General features: G+C 37.5%; 1 protein-coding gene across 2 annotated transcripts in view; it reads right to left on the reverse strand.

The window, feature by feature from the left end:
• Window positions 1-26,049, reverse strand: part of GRM7 (glutamate metabotropic receptor 7) — an 899,796-nt gene that overhangs the window by 39,102 nt on the left and 834,645 nt on the right. The window contains exons 9-10 of one of the 2 annotated variants that reach the window (XM_073009908.1): window positions 21,910-22,156; window positions 12,693-15,862 (exon numbers count right to left, since the gene is read on the reverse strand). In XM_073009908.1, the coding sequence (XP_072866009.1) occupies window positions 15,792-15,862; window positions 21,910-22,156 (318 nt within the window). In that variant the 3' untranslated portion in view covers window positions 12,693-15,791. Of the gene's footprint in view, window positions 1-12,692; window positions 15,863-21,909; window positions 22,157-26,049 lie in introns of those variants that run through there. The other variant, XM_007985083.3, reaches the window with a different exon arrangement.

Genomic DNA, 26,049 nt, shown 5'->3' on the forward strand with positions numbered 1-26,049 from the left:
CACCTTTAGATAACAATAGCCAATTGAATTGCACCAAGTTTTCATATTTAAATTTTAGTGTAGTTATATAATGGCTCTTTGAAGCCAGATTAAAATGCTTATGACTAGTGGACTCACATCTGCCATAGGGGTTCGGTTTTTAAATCAGCATGCATGGCAAAGGTTGTACATCGTCAAAATTTTCTTTCAGAATCCTTTAAATCTACATTATCCAGACTGTGCTCCAAAGACCAGCAGCATGGGCATCACCCAGGAGACTGTGAAAAATGTGCAGTCTCCATAACTTATTGAATCTACACCCACAGTTCAACAAGATTCTTGGGTGATGGTATGGACATTAAAATTTGAGAAGTATTGCCTTAAATTATTCATTAATCACTAAGGCCTGAGACTTCAGTAGCTGAAGAGCCCACAATTATTTACTCAGTTTCTCTTTGCAGTTTTGTTGAGGCTTCATTCTTCCTTTTGAAGTGGAGGCCTGCCTCTAGGTTGAACAAGGAAAGTGGGAAGAAGAATTATTTTCTTTACATCTTTCCCTGCTCCCTCCCTTTTCTTCTATATAGACTTCATGTGGTCCAATGCATGTTAGCTGAAAATGCCTGCATTGAAACTCCATTGTCTTTTATATTATAGTGTAAAAAATGGATTGCCCATCTACCATAGGCTTGGTGACAAAGATGCAATGGCAAAGAGGAAAAAACGGTTCCCACTGTCATAGAGCTTAGTGTCTAAAAATGTCTCATTGAAGTTCATTAGTGATTAGCAGGCCTTCAATGCACGAAGAATACTGTGTTCTGTTCAACTTAGTGTTCAGTTTCCAAATACCTCTAGTGAAGAATATCTTCTGTTAGGAATCCCTGTGAACTGACCATCCACAGGGAGTTTTCTGAGTAAAGCTCCTACCATCCTACCACCAGTTTAACTACCTTCCTTCAATTCTTACTGAGGCCTGAAGGAATGACTCGAAATAAAGGCAACCACTGGTATCTTCTGTATGAGCTTCCAAAACCAGGCGTTCAGTGGCCAAGGAGAATTAATGACATTGGGAAAGAAAAGCATCTTTGGAGAAGACTGGGCAGCATGCCAACAAGGTCCCCTCTATTGTTATGCCAAATCCCAAGCATGTCTCAGGATGCTGGCAGTGCCAATTCCACATCTTATATCAGCAGTCTCCAAATATTCTAAACAATTTCATGCATCTGTTCCCTGGGGGAAAGGGGAAAAAGGGCTTCATTTTTCACTGCCCTCATGAGATTTTATTGTTTCCACTTTCTGGATGCTTGCTTTCTGTTAACTATCTTGAAAAAGAAAGCTTTTCACTTATGAAGAGAAGGAAAGAATGACTTGTGAGATGAGAACTGATCACCTCTTAAAACTATTTACATTACTGCCAGCTGCTGGCTGTCCTTAAAATGCTGCAAGATACTTGTAAGTGTCCTTTATTTTCCTAACAATGCGTGGCAGATGTTTGGGGTTTCATGTCTTTAAATGCCTTTCATCAGTGCAGAAACTGCATTTCCTGGTGGCTGTTATCCCCATACAATGGCTGTTGTATAATGATTTATCGTGTTTAATCAGAAATTACAACTTGGTTCTGAATAAAAGGAACAAAGCACATATTACAGGATATTTATGACTAAATCTATTTACTATTTATGAAGAATCTAAAAGCTTAGCAATCTCCTTCAAAGACAAACTGTCAAGTTTGAAAAAACCTCCAGCTGTTTGAGATTTCAAATCCTTAGCAGAATGACTGATCTAGACTGAGGCATTCTATTTGAATATCTTTTTTTAAACAAAGCTGTTGAAGACAATTTTCTGTTATGTATTGTCTTTACTACAACGCAAGCTGAGAGCTTGGTGGTGTTCCCAGGAGAACTGCTGATGTTAAGATGCTTGAATCCTACAATTCCAGTTTCCACAGTCTTCTGGCTGTCACTGAGACCACAGAGATGTGGTGTTGGGAGAGGAAGGCAGGTTTCTGCCTTGAGTTCAGGGACATCCACTGAGTCGCAGGGATGTGCCCTTGTTGAAAGCAGGTTGTTGTCTTATCTGAACACAGAAGAAATTTCTAAGTGGTTCCAAAGGAGACCTGATCTCCTAAAAGTCCTAGATGATTCTGCTAAATGCTAGTTGAGAAGGGATGCCAATTTCTGAGTATCAGCTATGTATCAGATCACATCCCAGGACTTTAGCTTGTGCCATCTCACCCAGTCTTGAAATAACTTGCTTACAGAGGGTCCTGTATCCCTGTGTTGACAGATGAGGCAGTTTAGATGGGAAGATGTTTGTTTTAGACTTATGCAAGGTCCAACTCCAAAGCCTGTAACTCTGACCCTAGACTGGCTCTCCAGTCAAAGATGCCTCACTTGCTTTCTCTGGGATGAGAAAACTTTTCTCAGGCAATCAAGTTGTTTTTTTTTTTTTTTTTTTTTTTTTTTTTAAGAAAAAAAATCTATCTTCAAAACTATAAAGTTAGCTAGAAGCTTGGAACTGCACTAGATTCAAAATGCTCATAGCAGTCTTATAAAGAGGGCTAAGAAAATAATTCTTTGTAATTCTTCCCAATGACATGATAAAGAAAAAAACATTACGAGCCAAAGTAAGTAGTAGAAAAAAAAAAAAAAACACTAAGTTTTGAAAATGGATGAATGTCATGATTAGTTCAGTGTTGTCTACTCACCAACAGAGGTACAGTTCAAATTAGATCCATTTGAACCATACATTTTCAAATTTAAAAAATTGTTTCATAAAAGTAACTTGTTTGTTATAGAATTTAGAAAGTACATAGGCTTTTCCTTTCCTAAGAGCTACTCTAAATACATATCCCCTTGGTTTGAAATGTGTATGTAGAGAGTTGAAGGAAGAATACTTCTATTTTTTCCCATTGTCACCAACTGTCTAGTAAATATTCCTGTAGAGATGTCCTCTCTAAAGTTTATGTAATTATGTTCACATTTACACGGTGACCTGGGGTCTGATGATAGAGCTTTTTCAGAAAACTAGGTGGTCAGTTTTTCCATAGATGTAGAATCTTCCTTATCTGAAATCAAACTTGGAGTTTTGAGCTTTCAGGTCAGGATTGACTGTAACCCAGGGACTACTAAGGTGAAGTGGTTGCCTGAACTTTTGCACTGTTCTGAGAGATTACCCTTTGCCATCTGTAGCTTTGGAATTTTTGAGCATAGATTTCTATAAAGTCTGCAGATAATCCTGCTCCTAAGCTAAGATCTCAAAAGTGTGTAGTCTCTGACAATACTTCCTGCCCTAGTGCTTCTGCATATTATCTTTTCTGCTACTCCTCGGTTGTAACCCGTTGACATTTTTCTCTATATAGAGTACATTCCCATAGCCTTCAGAAGAGAATTTGGGAATATTCACAGCTGAGTTCTAATTGTTTTCTTCTGCTCTTCTCCAGGCTTACCCATCATATAGAAGCCCAGTGGTACTTAACTGGGAGTAATTGTGCCCTCAGAAAACAGTAGGCAATTTCTGGAGATGTCTTTGATGCTCAACATTGGGATGGAAGTCAAAGATGTTGCTAAACATCCTACGACGCAGTGGACAGCCCACTGCAACAAGAATTGTCCAGGCCCACATGTCAGTAGTGCCATGGTTGAAAAGGCCTGTGGTTTAGCTATACTGGAAAACAGACCTTCCACAAACACACCATGTATTTACCTACCACTGGGAAGTAGTCCATTGTTTAGAGCATGATTTCTGGGCCCAGATGGCCTGGGCTTATCTCCAAGATCCTCTAGTTATCAGCTGTGTGACTTTGAGAAAATTATTTAAAATCTCTGTACCTCAGTTTCCTTATCTGTAAAAGTAGCCTAATTATGTCTATCACATACAGTTGTGTAATTAAATGAGTTAATACATATTAAGTACACAGAATAGTGACTGGTGCATGGGAAGAACCCAGTATGTGCCACACAGCATGGCTGCCACTACTGCTGCCACTTAATGCATTTGGACTTTATTTAGGATGATCCCTCTGCCCAGAACACCCTCTCCCATATTGCCTCATCCTTTAAGCCATAGTTAGACATTCCCCTTGCAAATGGCCCCCTTCAGTCCTCTTTACATACCTCTAGTATAAGTCAATGTATAGTACCTGGCAAGGAGTAATTTGTTCTCCCTTCTCCTTTTAATTGCAAACTCTTGGAGGAGCTGCAGCTTGCTCTATCTCAGCCTTTCATGCAGAGTCCCTAACAAGAGTAACCACTCCGTAAATTAATAGCAAACTTTACTTTCTTTTCAGACTTAATATAACCTGTTTAGTAAGCCTCACAGGGCTATTTGTTCGAGCACAACAAGCCTGGTTTTAATTGGACATTTGCAATTTCTTTATAACTCCTACAGTAATGGTGGAACCTCCTTAATAGTTGGCACTGAAAGCCAAAAGCTGAGTGACAGTGCAGAGTGTAATGCTGTTTCCTCCCTCAGACATAAGACAGACACTCATCTTCAGCTATGCCAGCCTTCTGGCTTTGGGGAGACATACACCATGAAGTGCTATGTGGAGTTAATAATTCACTCCTCTTTTAAAGCTGTCTATCTTCATTCTTCATTCTGGCCTGAGCTAGATAAGGCAACTAGTGGCTCCTCGCTGCTGTTGATCATCTATGAGTAGAAGAAACCAAAATAAATTTGTATCCTGTATTGTAAATCTGAATCTTCTATCATGAGATAACATTTGTTGTTCTCTCCTTGGCTTAAAATTAATTTTTTCAGTTCAGAAATATTACAGCTCTTTAATGAAGAAATGCTGATGTACAAAGGGATCAGAATGGGTTCTAAAACTTCTGTCACTAATACCTTGGATCATTTTCTTCACCTCTCTGAGCCTTACTTTACGCTTCTATGAATGAGGATGACGACACCTACCTCAGTGAGATACCCTGAAGATAAAATAAGATGCTGAATTTGCAAGCACATAATAAAACAAAACTATAAAATGTTACATAAGGGCAAGTTGATTACAATAGTTAATTGATGATGATGTAATTTTTAAAAATTAGGTACAGTTTTCTTTTTTGCCTATTTTGTCCTTCTGGACACAAATTCATTGATGTTGTTTTATTGAGGAGATTGAGAAGTCAATATTTATTTAAATGTATAGCTTGTATGCAAGTTCATGGAAAGAATGACATGGTTCTTTCTTTCTCAATCCCTTATCTGGCCATTTAACAGCTTGAGTTCTGTCTGGAGTGAGCACCTGAGATACTGAAGGAGGTTTATCTTTAGCTGTACTCAACCCGATTGATAGAACTGGCCTGGAACTGGGATTAAATATATTTTACTAGCTCTTCTTACTAGCTTTCCATGCTAGTTTTAAATAAAAGCTCTCCCAACATATAAACTGATAGCAGAAACTCCTCTAGCTAATGTAAAATATTATTAACTATTCATGATTCACATAAAACTTCTGATAGCTGAAAAATAGCCATCTTCAGTCCCTTGCCTGTATTGTTTTTTCCTTCTGAAACATTTACAAAGCAACTGCCAGACAATGTTGCCAAGGGCTAACCATGCACAGAAAAAAAATAAGACACATCAATTTTGACTTTTTAGAAAAAGAGAATTTTCCAGCTGACACCAGAATCTCAAAGTTGGCCAATCTAAGTGAAAAATGCTTGGAAATATTCTGTTTAAGGTTGGGTGAAGCCTCTGTTCATATCCTGGAATATTTAATTTGGCTTTTCTGTTACTGAGGAAACACGGCATGATGAGTGAATATGCACATTACTTCCATTCGGGTGGTGATTAAGAAAACCATTCTTCCTTACATACAAAGCCTTACTGTAGTCATTCTCTATGTACTGACCACAAACAAACTTGCCATCTTGCCTCCTTTTCAAGAACTAGGTTCAACTATAGAATGAATGAATAGAAAGCATTATAAATAGCTTGTGAAAGGAATTGAGGAAACCTTCTCAACTAAGAGAACATCATTTCTGATAAACTATTTTTGTTAACTCACAGTATCTACTGTACACTCTACAATGTAAATGGCTTTTTACTAGAAGCTACAAAAGAAATGGGTCCAAACACTCTTGAGAGATGTATAGATAATTCTTATAAGCAATGGAGAGTATTAAGAACAACAGGAACTCTCTTATAAAGGACATTCTTATCCCTCTTTTTACCTTCTCTAAGTTGTGGCTCAGTGCTATTTAATTTTTGTGATAATGGAAATGTTCTCTAACTTTGTAGTCCAATATGGGAGCTGCTAGCTATATGTGCCTGTTAAGAACCTGAAATGTGACTTGTGCAAGATTATTTAATTCTAATTAATTTAAGTAGCCACAAGTATCCAGTGGCTACTGTATGGATTGACAACTATACTTCAGTTGGTGATAGTCATTAAGGAGTAACAACAAATTATTTAGCATTCTATTACATGCCAATCACTGTTTTAAGCATCATGTCATATATATTAACTAATTTAATCCTAATAAGTGCCCCATGTGGTAGTTACTAAGATTATACCAATTTTACAGATGAGAAAACTGATGCGCAGAGTAGGCAACATGGCCACATCACAATCTGGAGAATGACAAAGTTGGATTTAGAATCCAGGTATATGGGCTCCAGCATCTTCAGTCTTAACCTGGGCACTAGACTGCTTCTCCATAAAATCGTGGTTGATTTATTAACAGCAAGAGTTATTGAAGACTATCCTGATCATTTTCACTATCTGATTGCACAGAAAAGCATATAAAGCATAAATGAAGATTTAAAAATCATATTCTCTTTGAGGACTTCAGGGCTAAAAAAAAAATATGTAGACTTCCTTGGCTAAGTGCCTTGAAATGATTGCATAAGATGTATCAACACACTTTGCCTACAAAAGGCCAGGTCTTGTGGCCAACTGAGTGCAGAAAAAAGGAATGTTGACCCAGCTTCTTATTGAGTGTTGTCATGGTGATTCAGCTTTAAACAAAGGTGATGCTATGTTTTTGTGCTCCAGTAACAGAGCTCAGCAATTAACTTTAGTTTTATTTAGTCTGCAACACCAGATTGGAGAGTCTCTTGAGAGAGGACCTTGACATAGCTTCTCACAGTACTAGCCTACAGAGGGGTGACTTCTTGGGTACATGGTAGATCCCACTTGTGCAATAAACCCAAATAACTTTTCAAAAATCAATCATTTTAATACCATGAAAAACACTTTGCTCTGTAAGTGATCACCATCACATCAATGCCATATTGCATGTGTTTCTTATCAAGGACAATTTAAAAAATAAAACTGTTTCCCAAACCTGGATGTGCATCAGAATCACTGAGAAGCTTGTTAAATACAGGTGACATTTTGATGTCCACAAGGTTAGGGGAACAAATGATTTAAATTAGACTGAAGTATAAACTGAAATGTACTTCAGAAGGTATGCTTTTGGCAAATTTTCTGCCATACAAAGGATTTTTAAAAATTGGTCATTGGCATTTCCTTAAATATCTGAGTACTAACAGGTACTAATTTTTAAACCATGATGGTGAAAATGTTGAATGTATTTATGCCTAGAGTTAGGAAATATGTGTTGTGTTATGAAATTAAATGAAAACTAAGTGTGTTTAAATGTGATTTCCCAGATAGCTCATTTGACAATACAGCAAAATTTTGACTTTAAGGCACCATTGCTCCAAAAATGATCAATACTAAATAGGTTGAAGACAAGACTGGAGATGTATTGATATTTCAAGATGTATTGGAAAATCCTGCAGGTTATTCCAAACAAAAATTAGATGCAGATGGATTGCTTGACATTCTTAAACTTTATTATGTGTGTGGTACAGGAAGACAATGGGTACAAGAGACCAAATAGAAGAATATCAGATGGGAATCTCCAAAATCCTTTCCTAGAGGAAACAGAAACAGAAAATCCAGTTAATTTGAGATGACACCATCAAAACACTGATGGTTAACATTTGAATTGCCATTATGCTAAATTCTGATCTAAGTCCTTTATCTTTATTTATTTCTCACTACTACCATATGAGTTGATATTTTGCAGATAAGGAAATTTAGACACAAAGAGATGATCTTTTCTAAAGAATCAGCATTTTCTTGCTTGGCACTAATGATAAAGTTTCACCTACTGATATCTTATTTGATTTTCTTTTCCTGTAAATGGGAATGGGTCAGAACCCCCTATGAATGCTACTCTTCCTGCTGACTTGACCCAGAATAAACTGAGAATCCAGTACCCAGGAAGAGACTGGCTTTTCAGTATTGCATCACAGTAGATCACAATAGATCACAGTAGGGATCTCTTCTTCATTTGATGTCACTGATGTCTTCCTTAAATAAAACTCCTAGACAAGATTCTAGTGGGCCATGATCTCAAGACATCTCTGGCGCAATTTCCTTAATTATGCTGGAATATTAAGAGGATGTTGCTGGCATGTGATGAGAACTGCCCATGACTAAACTCATGCAAACAGGATAAGGTCTCTTTCATTCAATAAGTTCATTGGTGGGCTGGGTAGCAAAGCTTCCTTAGGATACTTAGAAGGACAGATACTTGCCTCAGACAATCACTTGACTAGATGCCAGTGCAGATGGTCAATTGCAGTTGCATTTCTCACCTGAATAAAAACAACAGCTCAAGTCTCAGTCTGGACTTTGGCAAACCACGGGAAATTAAATGCAAATGAAATTTGCAAGCATGACAAAAATGAGGGCAAGAGGAATTAAGTTCCAAGAACAAAAATGTAGCATTTTTCATGCTAACCCTAGGAGGCCAACTTAATCAAATTTTCAGCTCAGACTGATAATGACCCTGGTGGCCAGTTTCTTTATAGAGCTTTGCGATGGCAAAAGCAGAGAGAAAAGCAGGTGATGAAGGGGTGGGGGAATTAGCTTTTCACATTTTTGTTCCAGGGATTTGCCATTTTTTAATGCTAGCAAATCTTCTGAGTTTAATTACCTTTGCTCATGTTTCCATGCCAAACTTGATTACCTTAAGCAGAGGTGAGTCTGCTTATAACCATCTGTATATGAAGACCCATGGCTTGAACTCTGAATGGCTAAACTTCACTCAGGATGACCAGTAGATGTCAAATATGATCATCAATGGATTTCAATGAATTCTGAGAATTAAACATTTCCAGTTCCAGCAGATCACGTTCTTTGTAACAGGAACTACAGTGTTTAATTTTTTAGACCATCAAAAAAAAAAATCCAAGAAGAAGTGAAATTATATCCAGTGGTCTTTGCAATACCATAAAGAAAAAAAAAAAAAAGTAAGATGCATCTCACTCCACAATGGCCCTGAAGTCAGATTACGTTTCCCTCCTTGAAACCCTGGAGGACCTATCTAATTTTTAGCAAACTGAGGGCCTCTAGAATCAACTTATGAGAACAAGAAGTGATGGCGAGATAGATGATGTAGACTGAGACATTTCACCCTATTCCATTCCATTTCAGAAAAATTCATTAGAAAGACCTCTGGCCGCAAGATCTGAGTACAGGTGTCTACTCTGCCACTCATTGATGTGTGTTACTAGGAAGGTAATTCACTGCTCTACGTCAGTTTTCACAACTTTCAATAAGACCTGCCTCAACAGATAGTTGGGTACATTCTAAACTTTGCAGCAATAGTGAAAATATGATGAAAATTTCAGCATAATATTATTAAATTGCTGCAAATGATCATGATAGGCCCTTTGAAGACTGAGATGAAGGAGTCTGGCCCTCCAGGGTGGTCCCATATTTAATATAAGTGCAATAAAAGCCAAACTTCAAAGTATCAAGGAAGATCTCTGAGAAGTTTTGTTAATTGATTTTTTGGTAGGATCCTAGCTTCTAAAGGAAACCAAATGTGTTTTCACGAGCTAAAATTAAGGGAATCTGTTCCACTCAGTCATTATTCTATCACTCAAGACATACCCCAGAACTATTATTTGTACTCAAAATGCTCTTCAGCTTGCCAGCCAGCCAGGAGCTACCTGTCAAAGTTAATCACAGGTAGTGGTTCATATATCAGGTGGTATGAGCCTATCTGGCTCACAGCAGCTTTGCTGAGTGACTGATAGCCTTCTCTCTCAATTTCACCAAGCCAAAAGACTACTAATGATGCATCAAAAGGCCACAGTAAACTGTCTTGAAAATAGAAATTGTTGTACCTAGAGAAAAGCTTGCATGACTTTATTGGCAATCCTAGATATCATGACTTCCAACTCTAAGAGTTTATGATAGACAAAAATGTAACCAAAACAAAAAAGAAAAAAGAAAGCCAATTAAAATAAAACACAGGGCCGGGCACGGTGGCTCATACCTGTAATCCCAGCACTTTGGGAGGCCAAGATGGGTGGATCACGAGGTCAGGAGTTCAAGACCAGCCTGACCAACATGATGAAACCCCCTCTCTACTAAAAATACAAAAATTAGCCAGGCGTGGTGGTACATGCCTGTAATCCCAGCTACTTGGGAGACTGACGCAGGTGAATCACTTGAACCTGGGAGGCGGACATTGCAGTGAGCCGAGATTGCGCCACTGCACTCCAGGCTGGGTGACAGGGTGAGACTCCATCTCAAATAAATAAAATAAAATAAAGTAACACAGATGAGCAGAGACCAACAATGTTATCTTATGTACCCTGACATATGCACAGTCAGCCCTTACAAAAGAGAGCTTTCATATACAGAATCTCATGCGACCTCCATGGTACCTCATCAAGATTAGCTTATTTCCATCTTATTAAAGAGGAAACTGAGGATTGGAACTTATCCACAATCAGAGATCCATTAAGTGATGAAGCTTTTGCTACCCCAAGTATCAGAGTCAGGGTGGGACTTCCAGTCCAGTTTTTCTTATTCTTGGCCAGAGAAAAGGATAGCACATGCAAGGTTATAACCAATACTTGGACCAACACTTACAGAAAATGGGGTTGCTGATCCATGTCACGTTTTTCTAAGTGTTGGGTCAGCTCAGGAAGAACAAGCTTTGGAAATGTTATCTCAGTCCTCTTTGTGCAAGCTGTGGTCCTCAGAGGTTACTATGAAAGAGGGCAGAGATATAAAGGGAATTGAAAACTAATCTTCAACTTGAAAAAAAATGAGAATAGTCATGTAGATCATAGAGAGAAATAATGATTACCTTTGATTCCTAGAGAAAGTTAATTTAAAGTGTAATCCAAGTTCCACTGTACAGCCAAAAAAAAAAAAATCTGCAAAGTTGAGATACATCTTTAGTAGATGGAAACGAGTCACAAGGATCACCTCTCTTGAATATTGGGAAGATGCTCATTCACAATAATTGGGGGAAAGAAAGATTTTGGAGATTAACTGACCTTGGTTTAGGATACACAGTGTTTTTTAAATGCAAATGATATTTGGTATCATGATAAAAGGCAAAATCTGTCCTGAATGACAGTCTCTAAGGAAATGCACTCAATAGTCAGAAAACCACCAATTCGATTGCTTATGTTTTTGTGTTTACCAAATTAGAATCTGTAACTATTTAAAGCAAATCCTTAGGATCCATGTCCAATGGAATCTTTCAAGTTCACGTGCACTTTGAAAGTATAGATATCTGTGGTCCGTGAAATAAAATAGGCATAAAACTTTGTTGGTTTATAAATGGCTTTAGCACAACAAAAGAAATTAATTACACAAGCCCAGATGTAGCACTGACACCCATTTAGGAGCGGTACCTTAGAACTACACCATATTTTTGAAACCTGTGACATCAGGTTTGTACATTGTCTTTTTAGGGTGGTCTTTGTGACCTTAGAGGCTTTATCTGGAAGAATATAATTCCACCTACTGAGGCTGCAGACTTATTATTGTTTTTATAATATTTATTATTGCTAATAAATATTCACTTATAAATGTTTACTGTGCATCTACCGAGTTCTAGGTAGTAGGAGCCTTTGGTATGGGAGGCATTGTGCTCCACTCATTCCAAGCACATTTTCTCACAGCCTAGTACTTACTAGCCCTTGTACTTAAAGGCACAAAGACAAAGGATATTCAGTCTTACTATCCTCAGGCTGCTTCCTGCATTTCATTCCCTAAAACTATCTGCCTCAAAACCCAATAGCCTCACAGAACTGCTTTCTAGTACCAGAACGTGTCATATTCTCTTGTACTCCAGGTTCTTTGTGTATACTTTCCCCTACCTTGAGTGCCTTTCCTTTTATAGCTGCCTGGAGCCCTTTATCTTTTAAGAGCAGCTCAAGCAAAACATCCTGGGTGATGGCCTCCACCTGTAGCTTGATGGCACTTGGTATATACTTTGAGGAAGAGCCCTTGTCACCTTTGAGTCTATTACTTACCTTCGAGTCTTCCATCAGATCTGAGCTCCCTGAAGGCATTGTCCCCTCCTGTCCCCCACTCCTAGTCAGTTCATGGATGGCCTGGAGGAGAAGTGCTTGGCAAATATTTCTTTGATTGACCCAATTTAAGGATACTCAGTAAAAAATCTTGACCAGATAGGGCAGTGCAATGCATATATGTAAAACTTGACATAGTTTTTGTGACTTTGAGGTATGATGTGTATATTTCTTTATGCAAGAAATGAGAGAAGTAGTAGCCATGTAAACATTCATCCAGTTCTTTAAGTTGAAGTCAAGTTGCAGAACCAAGACGGCAGATATTAATTGGATTTTGAAGATATGCTGAGATATCAAACCTTGGCGAGAGAAATGATGGTGTCTCACAGACCTCATAGGCAGAGAGAAATATGCCAAAATGATTTATAGCTTCATTTATTCCCAAGGTGATTCAGTGTCAAAGGTCAGATAACATATATTCTTTGCTATATTTATAGTGTTTCAAAGTGAGTTTTAAGAGGAGGTGGTCTCCAGTTACAGCAGAGATATCACATTGAATGTAAAGAGGGAGAGTCCCAACATGATACGAAAACTTGCACTGCACAGTTCCAAAAAGCTTAAAATTGCCAAATAATCCCATTCATTACAAGAAATCAAATATGATTTTTATAATATTCAATAATGGATGTCAATAATATAATTCATGTGTTTGGCATTCTTGCAAGGCTTAATTATACTCTCAAAGTTTTTTTTATCAAAATATCATCCTAGGGTGTGAAAATTTACCTTCTAACAAAACTTATTTCCTGACCCAGCCATGGTGATGATGCCAGATTAATTGTGCTTTTCATTTTGTACCTAATTGCATTTCAACATAAATGTCATTAGGTTGATAACACTTTGCAGAGTTTTAAAATTTATAAATATTCATGTAAAGAATGCAGAAAGTATTGATTCTGCAGATGCCTGGCTGAGAGTGGTCGTCACATGAGAGTGCTTTTAAACAGAGGCATGTTATGGAATGCATTTTCAAACCACGCTTAGGTTATGTTCCATCTGAATTTGAACCTACTTCATTCAAATCCCTATAAGCAAATATTTGATTTGCTGTAAACATTTTACTAGGCTTTGTTGGGACATGATGCCTGACACTAAGTTTTAATAGCACAGTAGTGTGAAAGTTTACTCTTGAATCTGTGATTTTCTTTTTACTGTCTTGTCTCCCTGAAAGCAATCACTTAGAAATGGATTTGAACACATAACATTAAGAGACTTCTTTCATTGACCTTCCAAGTTTACTAGTCTCATTATTGACCTGAACAAGTAAATCACCTGTTCTTTGAATTAATGTAACTTAAACCAACTTATATCCCCAATTATTTTGAAGCAGTTCTACAAAATGTTTATCTTTAATATTTAAAGTCACATTTAAGTTGGTCAGAAAAGGAGACCAAATACAATTATTATTTGCATTTGGAATACCATTGTGAAAACAAAATGGGAAGAAATAGAATAATAAACTAATAAAAGCCCTATGATATTGACATAGGAAACAGACCAGTCCACATTATTAAGCAATTATTCCCCTCTCATGATGTGACCTCACTGCTTTCTCTCATCAAAATCTTTGAAGTAAGACAGTTCTTGCTACAAGTTTGAATTTACTTCTAACCTGTATATCCTAAAAGTATTTTTTAACCAAAAGGTTGACTTAAAATATTTTCATCTGATTCCCTTTAAAACCAAAGGCATCAACTTAGAAAGGAGCAAAAGAGAATTTTTAATGGATTGAGATTAAATCTATCATTTTTACCCAGGGAAAATTCCTTCTTATTTATTCTTAGTCAGTCTCATGTAAAAAGACTATTAAAGTGATGAGCTCCAGTGTTTTGACAAGCACTTGTACTACAAAAAACTTGAAATCTCACTGGAATACAGTTACATATTCACTGGGAGGAAAGAATGCCCTATTTAAAAACTAGGACAGATCATGTTGATAGGGAAAAAGGAAATAACTATGTGAACAATATAGCCTAAATTAAAGACCGAGTTGCTGGCATCCATCTAAAGTCAACAGAAAATGTCATTACTCTTTGGAAGTACTCTTATCCTGTCTTACAATACTAAATAGACAAAAGAGAGAGAGAGAGAGCAAGACATTATTCGTATTCAGAATTCTATTACACAAACAAAGATGGGAAGAAACAGAACAGTTATCTAAGTCCCATGTTATCAATGTAGGAAAGAGAAAGACCAGTCTACATTATTAAGCAATATTTTTCCCCCTCCCGTGGTATGACCTCACTGCTTACTCTCTTGGGATCTCTCTAGAGAGAGGTCTCTCTATTTTATAAGTACAATAGGAGGTTCAGAGAAACTCAAAAGAGAATGTTTTACTCAAAGCCACCACATGACTTGAATAACGTATTCCATGTTCTCTACTGTATATTTTTCCATAGTTTGGAACGCCCTGTTCCACATGGATGAGGATGCTTGCCATAGCAAGTGTTGTTTTCCACTGTCTTGTAATGTTGCTTAGGCTGAAACAGGGTGATGATAATATTCTTTCAGAGTACATTTTCTTTAGTGAGAGCCTAAAGCAATATAAAAGCCTCTGTGGTGAATCCATTATTATTCTTATGCCACCCCACTCAGGTGGTTGGTTCACACATCACACAATACATCATCATTTTCTCTAATCTATTTATTTGAACACCTTTGGCCTTTATTGGTATTCTTGGGTATAACCAGCATTGAAATTAATCTTTAGATCTTTGTGGTCTTTCACTGACCCTTTCTCTGCTTTTGTGTGATGAGTAAAGTTGGTTCAGTGTTTCTCAAAGGCAGAACTATGAGCCACAAATCATCAACATATTATCAATCCCTACCAGTAAATCTATTTATTTTCTGCAGAGAAGGAACCAAGACAAGTCCGCCAGTAAACCCATTTATTTTCTGCAGAGAAGGAACCAAGACAATTTTGAGTTAAAGATGGTAAGGCCATTTGTTGCTATTTCAATGGATACTTCTTTGAAGGTATTTAGTAAAAATAAACCAGAATAAACATTTCACTAGGTTTGCCTTTACTAAGCATCCCTCTTCTCTCCTTGTAGGTTTTCCACATTGCCTTCTAAACCCACAGTAGGAAATCATACATTGAGAAATACTGTGAAATAGTTTCTCACCACTGGTAGTTTTAAAGTAGAGCGTGTGTCAGAATGACCAGCAACAGCTCTCTGCAATTACTGGCTAGCTGTTCAGGAAGACAAATGTATACATACTCATAAACACAGTCTTTAGAAAATTAAGCAGGCATACGACCAATGGCAGCTGCCGGCACTAAGCTTATCAAATAGATCATATTTGAAAACTTATTTCTTCCTATAGATATATTTTCAGGTAATCATGCACCGTTTCCATGGCAACATTTCTAATTCTCATTGGAGACAAGAACACATAAATAAATAAGAATTAGATTGTTTTCTTACCTTTTGGAAAGCAGTCAAAAGCTATACTGTTGGTGGGATAGTGTACCAAGTAACAGACTTTTGTACACTCTTTCTTACTGGTGGTATACAGTCTACAGGAAAAGTAAATATATAGGTATGTATAAAATAAATGTGCACATGATATTACGTTTTATTATTATTATTTTCCTTTTGGGAAAAGGCTGCGATAGAGACCATACACATTATGCCCACACTTTTGGTGGGTTCAGTAGCCTTTGGTAGACCAGGTCACCTCAATTCAGGTACCTCTGAACATGGGAGTACTGGTGCCTCTTGAGTTAAGGGAGTTGGGTTTTACTTGCTTGATTTGGAACAACTGAGGGAACCAGCCCAAACATAATTTATCTATCTGCTTAGAGCATTATTTTCTTCTTCTTGCCAGCCCTTTTTTCTCAGCCTAGTCCAGTCATGCTGTCCAGCCTGTGTGGTTAGTCCAAGAGGATGAAACAAGTAACATAATGTTGAGAATGTTAGGGATCCAAACAAATGGAGAAGCAAAACAAAACAAGAACCATAACAAATTAACACAGCACAGAAGTGTGTTCTAGAATTTTCTAGGAACCATTATTTGTGTAGAGTTTTGGTGCCCACATCCATTTTCCAGCAGCCTGAGTTTTCTTTCTTTTCTTTTTTTTTTTTTTAAATAACATACCTTCTTATGTTGACAGTCCTATTTTATGTAATAAATTTATTTTGTTGAGAACAGCACAAGTTGTTATTTATGTATTTTCCTTATTGTAGATGCAAAAATGGTAGCACAAGAAAAACACCATCAGAATACAATTCCATACCTTATTTTGTATTTTAGGTGCAAATTGTTATTCTTCTAACATGTGCTTCATCATACAACGTGTTAATTGGCTTAAACCAGTCTTTTATGTAGTCTATGTCCATTTTCTATCCCAGAGTGAGTTCATCAGTCATACATCTCCACATCCAAAAAAAGGGTTGTCCCTCGCTGTCCACCTGCCTGCCATCTCTAGTTGCTGCTGACCTGCCAGAATAAACTCTCTGTATCTAGCTAAGATCCTTGAAGTATTACTCTGCACTGCTTGCAGGGCATTAGCTTAGAAAATGGATGGTAGCTTAAAAGAAAGGTAGCTTAGGGCCAGGCCTCTCTTCACTATGCACTGCGATCTTTTACCAAAGAAAGCATGAAAGCCAAAGACAATTTACAGAATATCTTCTGGTTGATACCAGTCCAGGTGAAGAAGGCTGTGGTTCTTATCCACCCATCCCAATAAAGCCATGCTGCCTCTTAGTTAATATTATCCATCCAACTTGAAAAGGATCGTCGTGGCCATCAGTAAGCCATAGCCCAAGCACAACCACGGCATCTTGTTTATCTGACATCTACAAGTTTGCCATGAACATACATCTGCCAAGTGAACTGTAGAAAGTGCAGGGAAACATTCCAAATTCAGGATGCAGGTGGGAGAAACAGTTTGAGGTACCCTTCTTCTTAGACAGGAATGTGAGAAGGCATCATCTTGGCCAGATATACAGCTATCCAAATGAGGCCAGGTTCTTTTAAACTTTTAGCAATGGAAGTCTTATTTGCATAAATAAAATTCAGTAAGTAGCTGAGCTACAGCCCTATGCCCTCTGAGCTTGCTGTTTTTCAATCTAAGTGCAGAGACCAGCAAGAATTGGCCCAACTCTGAATATCTAATATGCCAGCAGTGCACAGATACATTGAAATTTTGAGATTTACTTTTCGTTTATTCCACACATAATGGAGTTTTTCTTTCATACAATGGACTGTTAGCTAAGGAAACAAACTAACAGGATAATTGTATTTCTTCAGGAAAAAAATATGGTAGTATAAATGTCCTCCTATATTAAGTCAGCAAGCAAATTCATTTTTATGTAGACATGTAGTTGCAGTGTGGAGTTGGATGAGTAGAAGCATGCATGCACCAGATGGCAAACTGCAGTGATGGAGCAGAGCTGTTAAAAATGAAAACACTGAAGATTGAAATACATTGAGACTAAGTGTTTAGAGCAACAATGAATAAGAGGACATTTCTGTTCCACTATTTACTTTGCAGCTCATAGTATAAACTCTACTTCCTCTCAGACATCCTCCCTCAGAAAAAATTGTACAGAATTTGCCTATTGGAGAGACAAATTCCTTTTTCAAGTGCATGAGCTGTTTTTGTTTGTTTTTAACCAGTCAGCTTAAATTCAGAAAATAATGTCATTTGTCTCTGTTATGACAGTTAAGATACTGGAGATAATTTTAGCTATATTTGGCATTAAACAGAATATTATAATGTTACCTAGCATAGCATAGTCATGTCTGTTTTTATTAATTGAATTTTTCACTATTGTTCTTTTCCTATTACATGTATTTTTGCCTTGCTGGGGACTGGTTTTTCAAATGTCATTGCTGTCTATGATGTTACTTTTTCCCTATTAGTGGCTCATTTTGAGATCATTTTAAATGACTATTTGTTTGTATGTTTGTCTTATCTCAAATGTTTTATTTCTTTGAGTTGACTTTGTCCTAGATCAGTATCAACGCTAAAACTTTGGAAGCTATATCCAATGTGGACTCAACTTGAGTTTCCTAGAATAAAATCCTTGTCAATTTCTAGAGCTACACTGTCCAATACAGTAGCCACAGCTACAAGTGTGTGTTTAAATTTAAATGCAATGTAAATAAAGTTTACTTAATTAAAAACTAAGTAAAATAACAAATGTATTTCTTCAGTTGAGTAGCCATATTTGCTTACTCTATTAGACATCACACACACAAAACATGACCATCATTGCAGAAAGTACTAGTGGACAGCTTTTGTGCAGATAAGCTCTTTGGATTCTTTTTTGGGACCTTTGAGAGCTGGGTCATCAGAAACCCCAATGTTTGGAGGTACATGAATCTCCTCCTATGGTTTAGCAAATATCTAGTTAAGTTTTCATGGTGTTTTAGGGTGTGTCTACACAATAACAAAAGAGCTAAAGCAATTAAAAAAATATTTCCAACTGGTAGTGAGAAAAAGGCTCTATTTTATTTTATTTTTCTGTATTGTTTACCTTGGCTCTATGTAGACACTTAGAGCAACAACAAAAACCCTATGAAACTTTTTCAAGGAAAGAGATACCAAATGAATTCCAAATGGAATCACTGGAATATAATTTTTGAATTAATCAGATGAGGCCTCTACCTGGGCAGCCTTCTTTGAGCTCAGGTTACTCCTGTTTTTGTAGACAAAACAAGCAATAATACGTTACAGTATGTTTAAAGAATCTCCCACCAAACATCATTATATTCAGCATATACAAACTATATAACCAAATAACGAAACCAAAAGAGTAATTCCTGCATTGGAATTTTGACATGCCATTCATATTCTAAGAAACAGAGGAGCAAAGAGGAACAAGCGTGGGCTGAAGAGTCAGACCTGGGTTTTAGTCCAACTTCTGCTGTTAACTACATGTGTGGCTTTGGTAATGTTACTTAATCTTGTGAAGCCAAGGTTTCCTCAGTAAAATGAGAATAACAACATCTATTCTATAGATGTACTGTGAGGAGTAAGTGAGATATTCCACACAAAGCATTCCGCATAATGCCTATTTCAAAGAGTACTTTATGCTAGCATTAGCATTAATGTCAGTGTTAGCATTTTAACAACCAATGTCATACCCAAAAAAAAGCCTCAACAAGGATTGCACCTTATCATTAAATAGCAACAGTAGTAATGTTTTTTGAAAGTTAATAATTCTTAAATAGCATAGTATCGAATTGTCTAAACTCAAAACTTCTAATTTCGTCTTTTATTCCCCAGTACAATTACTTCCAATTATGTTTTCTGTTTATTGACTTTGAACAGTAGTTAAATTGTGTGTGTGTGTGTACAAAAATAAAGCTGTTATTAGAATATTTGCAAGATAACGGTTTTATGAAATGCAAATTTGACAAAACAAACTATAATTAAAAGCCACTAATTATAAATATACAGATATATTTAACAACACAGGTATAGGTATAATAGATGCACACATACGTTCATGTAAATTCTTCTTCTTCTTCTTTTTTTTTTTTTTTTTTTTTGAGACAGAGTTTTTCTCTTGTTGCCCAGGCTGGAGTGCAATGGCACAATCTCAGCTCACTGCAACCTCTTCCTCCTGGGTTCAAGCGATTCCCCTGCCTCAGCCTCCTGAGTAGCTGGGATTACAGGCAGGCACAACCACGCCTGGCTAATTTTTTATTTTTAGTAGAGATGGGGTTTCTTCATGTTGGTCAGGCTAGTCTCGAACTCCCGACCTCAGGTGATCCACCCACCTTGTCCTCCCAAAATGCTGGGATTACAGCATGAGCCACCGCACCCAGCCGTAAATTCTTCTTTTAAGGATTTAGTTTTATCTACCCTGTGATGTTTAATGTACATTTAACTGCACCTTTATATCTACTATATCTTAATAAATTATGCTGAAATTTATTTCTAAGCAAAGCTTTTTGCCTCTTCAGGAATGGAAGGACACTGACATTTAGCTGATATAGTATTTTCTAGACATCATATTTTATGACACACTTACGACAAAGTTATTCTCTCTTTTATACATAATTTTATTGAGTTTTAGAAAAGCTCAGTGATTCTTAAAGCCACACGGCTAGTAAATGGAGTGGTTTAGATTTGAACCCAGGTATGTCTCAACCCAAAGCCTCTTCCTACATCACACTGAATGCCACAGCAAGTCACCATCCACTTGCTCTCCTCTCAACTGGCCACTTGCTCTGGAGACACAACACAGCCTATCATTTATTCTGTTCCTCCCTTCTCTCAGTATGTTCCTTTAGCCTTGTCCTAGGATGTTTTCTGTCAAAAGTCAAAGTGGGGCCCACAATGTTGTTAATTAACCATGTTACTTTGTCTACATATAGTCAAAATATTTCACAACATTCACTCAACTATTCGTAAATAGAGATAGGTCAAAATCACAGTTCTTTGTGTGTAGTGTTTGTCAGGAGCAAACCCAGTTGGCTTCTTGGTTTTTATTAAAGGTATCTCTCTTATTTCCAGAGCAAAAAGGATTTCCTCAAGAGTATTTAAAACTGAGACTTCCTTCTGTTTGGCATTAAGCCTTTGACAACAAGATCAGCTTCTAACTGAAATATAGTATGTCATGAATGACTTAATGGATAACCTGAAATCCCTTCTGCCTTAAACAGAATAAGTATCACAAATATTTGAATCTGCCTCATTCTACATGCAACTAGCCAAAATATTCCTGGAAAACAAATCTTAAAACTAGTATTTTAAATCTGAAATGTGCTCTTACCACCATATTGTTAGTAAAGTTAGCAATTAGGAATTCTAAGCATTTAACCTTTGAGCTGGTCTTGTGGTATTTACAAAGTGATAGCTATATGCCCATTTTACCTGGGGACATTTGCAGGCATGACTAAAGGGTCCTAGAGTTTTGCAGATATGCCATATAATAGCATCTTAAATCCAACGTTTTTTTCCTTAATTTCTTCCCTAAGGTTTGTCTTGCATAGAATAAAACTCTTCTCCAGTGGTATGGTAGACATTGTTTTTCCCACAGGACGATGCCATTGTCATGGTAGTATCTGGTCCTGTGTACTTGGATTAAAGTTTGACAACTTTTTCCAATTTTTATATGTTTCTAGAAGACCTGATGAGTAAAAAATAACTTTTTCAACATTCACATGCTAAAGGAAAAAAGTTATGCTTCCAAAATTCTAATTTATTCCAGTTTTATTCCTACCAATACAGTTCATTAGGTATGGAAATTTCCCTAACAAAAAAGTTGTTGCCTTAACAGGAAGGGTGCAAGAAAGAACAACCTGACAGGCGCATTTGTCAGTTGGAGGTTTCAGTACCAGAGGACAAGAAGCAAGGGAAGGGGGAGGCTTCACACTTCTAAAGCAGAGCCTCCAAAAGCTCCTTTCCAACAAGGAACAAAAAGAAAATGGTGGCAGGAATGAGTCAAACTCAAAAGAGCAGAAGTTAGCATTCACCAAGGCAGCCCAGTCCATATGACAAGAACGATCACAGTAGTTCTCCAGAGAGGCAAGCACACCCACCCCACCTCTTCTAAAGTTTCTTGATGCAGGATGGGAAGATGAAAGAAAAGGAGAGTTACTTACTGTTTGGGTCTACATTTTCACAGAGCTCTGTCTTTGCCTCACCGTTGGGTCTGTCACTGGGTTTGTGTGACAGCCTCGATGACATGGTGGCTGCTGTGACTACCGCCTTGAAGCTTCGCTTCCGTTTCTGGACATTGAGTTCAGGGTGGAAAATGATGATGTATACTTTCGGCATGTATAGCATCCCCAGCGCCACTGACGCACTTAGGTTCATGGAGATTGTAAGCGTGGTAGTTTGTATGTAGAGCTAGGAGACACAACACACAAGGCACTATTACAAATAAAATGACTGCAGAGGGGGTCTGAACACTTAAAGCGATGTCAAGAATGACTATGGCTAAGATAAAAGCAATCTTCAGGAATTTTGATAAATAAAGGAAAGGACAATGACTCTGCACAGTTATTGGAGAGTATATGCATATATTAATTGATTGAATGCTGTTGGGTCAATCCATGCACTAGAGAAGTCTCCTATATTAAAGTTCAGAGTAGTCTTGCCCTAGAGAAGTCTCCAATATTAAAGTTCAGAGTAGACCTTTAATCATAGTTGAAGGACTTCTAATCAGAGTGTCAGCTAAATATAAAGACATGAAGACCACAGAAATCTATAATCTTGATTAAGGTGTAGTTAAGTTTTATCTTTCATACATGTAAAAGAAGGTTCACGCTCCATGATTTCTTCCTGCATTGAGATTCTGAGGCCTTTTGAGAAGTCTTTATCTTAATATATGTCTCTTTTTATATTGTTTTCTAGAAAGGCATACCTTTTCCCTATTTGCCGAATAGTGAGTTGAGTTTCTCTGAAAACTAAGACCTTCTTGTTTAATTCTGTCTTACAAACCACAAATGACAAGTGAACAAGACCTAGTGATGTTGGCTTGTCCACTCTTTATATTGTCAAATTACTAATGAGATGCAAAATTGTATTCTGGAGTTGGGTTATTTGCAGTTTGGATGGTGCCCCTATTTCTGTCCCTGTCTCCTATTGTTTCCTCAAGAAATCAGATCAACTAATTGCTTGCTGTCCAGTGTAAATATGAACAATTGATGGTAGAACAACATAGGGAGGTGTGTGATCCATAACAGTAAAGCTATAGGCAACTTGCCTTGGTCTAGTTGTCTACAATACGCCCTACCATGATCTAGGACTCCACCACCCCACCCACAATGTATTCAGTCATACTTGTGTTTTGCATGACTTCTAAAGGCTATTTAAATGGAACAACCAGAAACCATTGCCTTTTCTGTCCATGGAAAGCCTAGTTCCTTGACAATGGATTCAACTGTGGTATTCCACAACTATGCCTTCTTATTGATTGATGATAAAACCCCCATTCTTAAGGGAGTTCACAAGGCCCCTCATGGTTTGGGCTGGTCTACTTTTTTAGACTAATTGTCCACTACTTTCCACCTCCCTGACCCCCTGATCCCGTCTTGCCTTCCCAGGGTCCCATCCATTTGTGCCTTCCTTTAGTTCGTGAATGAACTGTACTCATTCAAATAACTTTTCTCCATGCCCCTTTTCTTCATTTTTGTTTTCCTATGTATGGAATGTTCCTTCTTTTCTTCTTAGCATACCCATCCTAGGCTGCGCTCACAGCCTCAAGTCTAGGCCAGCTTCTTTACTGATACGCTCTCAAAGGACTTCTTTAGATCATTTGTCTCCATTGCAATTATGCACTCAGTACCTTGATCATTTTTCTGCCCATTTTCCCGCAAGGTCTTAAGTTCCATGAAGGCAGGATCTGTCTCTCTGGGACATTATTATGTCTGCGAAGAAGGCACTTCATAAATATACAATGGATAGGCTCATGTGTTTGTCTAATGGACACCTTTTTCCTACCTATAACTCACTGGTTAAACAGCCTATCTCTAAATATACAAAAATTTCCGTTACACATATTGGCTGCCTGGACATTTCTGATCTTAATTCTTCAAACTGAGGCCATACTGAAATCAAAGACAACTTTGCCATCTTGGCTGGAAAAAAATACAGTTTTCTAGCCAACATTAATTTGAATATGGATGTCTCCAAATGGTTAAAAGGAGCTACCAGGTGCTGACTACAATACATAATGAATGTAACATAGAAAGACAAAACAATGTTGAATTAATGACTCTTTAAAGTGTGAATTAGTTCATATTTTTAAAGCTCATATTTCCCTACTAGCATACCCTTAGACTTTTAATGTCATTCCACCCTGCCAGCCTACACTGTTCAAGAAAGGCTTAACATGGTCATAGGGCGTTATAGACATAGGCAATTTTTGTCACCACTATCACTGTACTTATGAGAGATTTGCAAACCATGGCTTAGATCAAAAAGGAAAGGGATGTCAACAAACCTATGGGATCTTAAGTTTTGTTTCTATTTTTCTGCTTATGAGTGAATTTTGCAGTTGATGAAATTATTCAGACTTATTAATGTAATTATAAATTATACAAGCATATATGCTTATGTATATTTGTATGTGTGTATACATATGTTTTCTTTTTTCAACTTTTAGATTCAGGGGTACATGTGCAGGTTTATTACGTGGGTATGTTGCGTGATGCTGAGGTTTGGGGTATGAATAATTCCACACCCAGGTACTGAAGATAGTACCTAATATTTAGTTTTTCAACCCTTACTCACTCTTCTATTAGCCCGTAGTGTCTATTGTTATCTTTATCTCCGTGACTACCCAATGTTTAGCTCTTCCTTATAAGTAAGAACATACGAGGGATGTGATTTTCTGTTTGTGTTAATTCACCTAGAAAAATGGCCTACAGTTCGACATGGTTTTGTTCTTTTTTATGGATGCATAACATTTCATGGTATAGATGTACCATATTTTCTTTATCCAGCCCACTGTTGATGCACCTAGGTTGATTCCATGTCTTTGCTATTGTGAATAGTGCCGTGAGGACATGCGTCTTTTGGTAGAACAACTTGTTGTCTTTTGAATATGTACCCAGCAACGTACATACTTTTTCTTAACAAAGACTACTTAGCAATTTAGGACTCTACAACTATGATGTTTATTTTATGAAGTGTTTATTTTCATCATTTTTAAACTAGAGACCATCAAGACTTTGATTTTCATTTAAAAAAATTTTACAGTCTCTGGTAACACTTCAAAAGTATGTGAAAACTGAAATAAACTTCACTAATCATATTTTTTCTACAGCCCCTCCACCCCCGAATCCTCTTTACACACATAGTGGATAAGAATGCAGATTCTAGAGCTAGCCTGAGTTCAATTCCCATTTACTAGTTTTGTGACCTTGGACAAATTACTTCCCCTCAGCTTCTGCATCTGCAAAATGGGCATAATAGCACCTACCTCATAATGCTGTCTTGCTTGATGATTAAATAAGTATTTATAAAGTGTTTAGTATAGGGCCTAGCACATAGTATTAATAAGTAATAAGTAAGGTTTTTGTTTTTTGTTTTTTGTTTTTTGTTTTTTAAGACAAAGTCTCCCTTTGTTGCCCAGGTTGGAGTGCAGTGGCATGATCTTACCTCACTGCAACCTCTGCCTCGTGGGTTCAAGTGATTCTCCTGCCTCAGCCTCCCAAGTAGCTGTGACTACAGGCATGTGCCACCATGCCCAGATAATTTTTAGTAGAGACGGGATTTCACCATGTTAGCCAGGATGGTATTGATCTCCTGACCTCGTGATCCTCCCACCTCAGCCTCCCAAAGTGCTGGGATTACAGGTGTGAGCCACCACACTCGGCCGTATTTTTAAATAAGTATAGTCATGCATCACTTAATGACAGAAATGTGCTCTAAGAAATGCATTATTAGGTAATTTGTTATTGTGCAACCATCACAGTGTACTGACACAAATCTTGGTGGCAGAGTCTACTAAAGTCCTAGGCTATACAGTTTAACCTATTGCTCCTAGGCTACAAACCTTTACAGCATGTTACAATACTGAATACTGTAGGCAATTGTAATACAATAGTATTTATGTATCTAAATATAGTTAAACATAGGCCAGGTGTGGTGGCTCACGCCTGTAATCCCAGCACTTCGGGAGGCTGAAGTGGGCAGATCACCTGAGGTCAGGCGTTCAAGATCAGTCTGGCCAACATGGCAAAACCCCACCAGGTGTGGTGGCAGGTGCCTGTCATCCCAGCTACTCAGGAGGC

Source organism: Chlorocebus sabaeus, chromosome 22 (assembly GCF_047675955.1).
Source record: "Chlorocebus sabaeus isolate Y175 chromosome 22, mChlSab1.0.hap1, whole genome shotgun sequence".
NCBI classification, from domain to species: domain Eukaryota; kingdom Metazoa; phylum Chordata; class Mammalia; order Primates; family Cercopithecidae; genus Chlorocebus; species Chlorocebus sabaeus.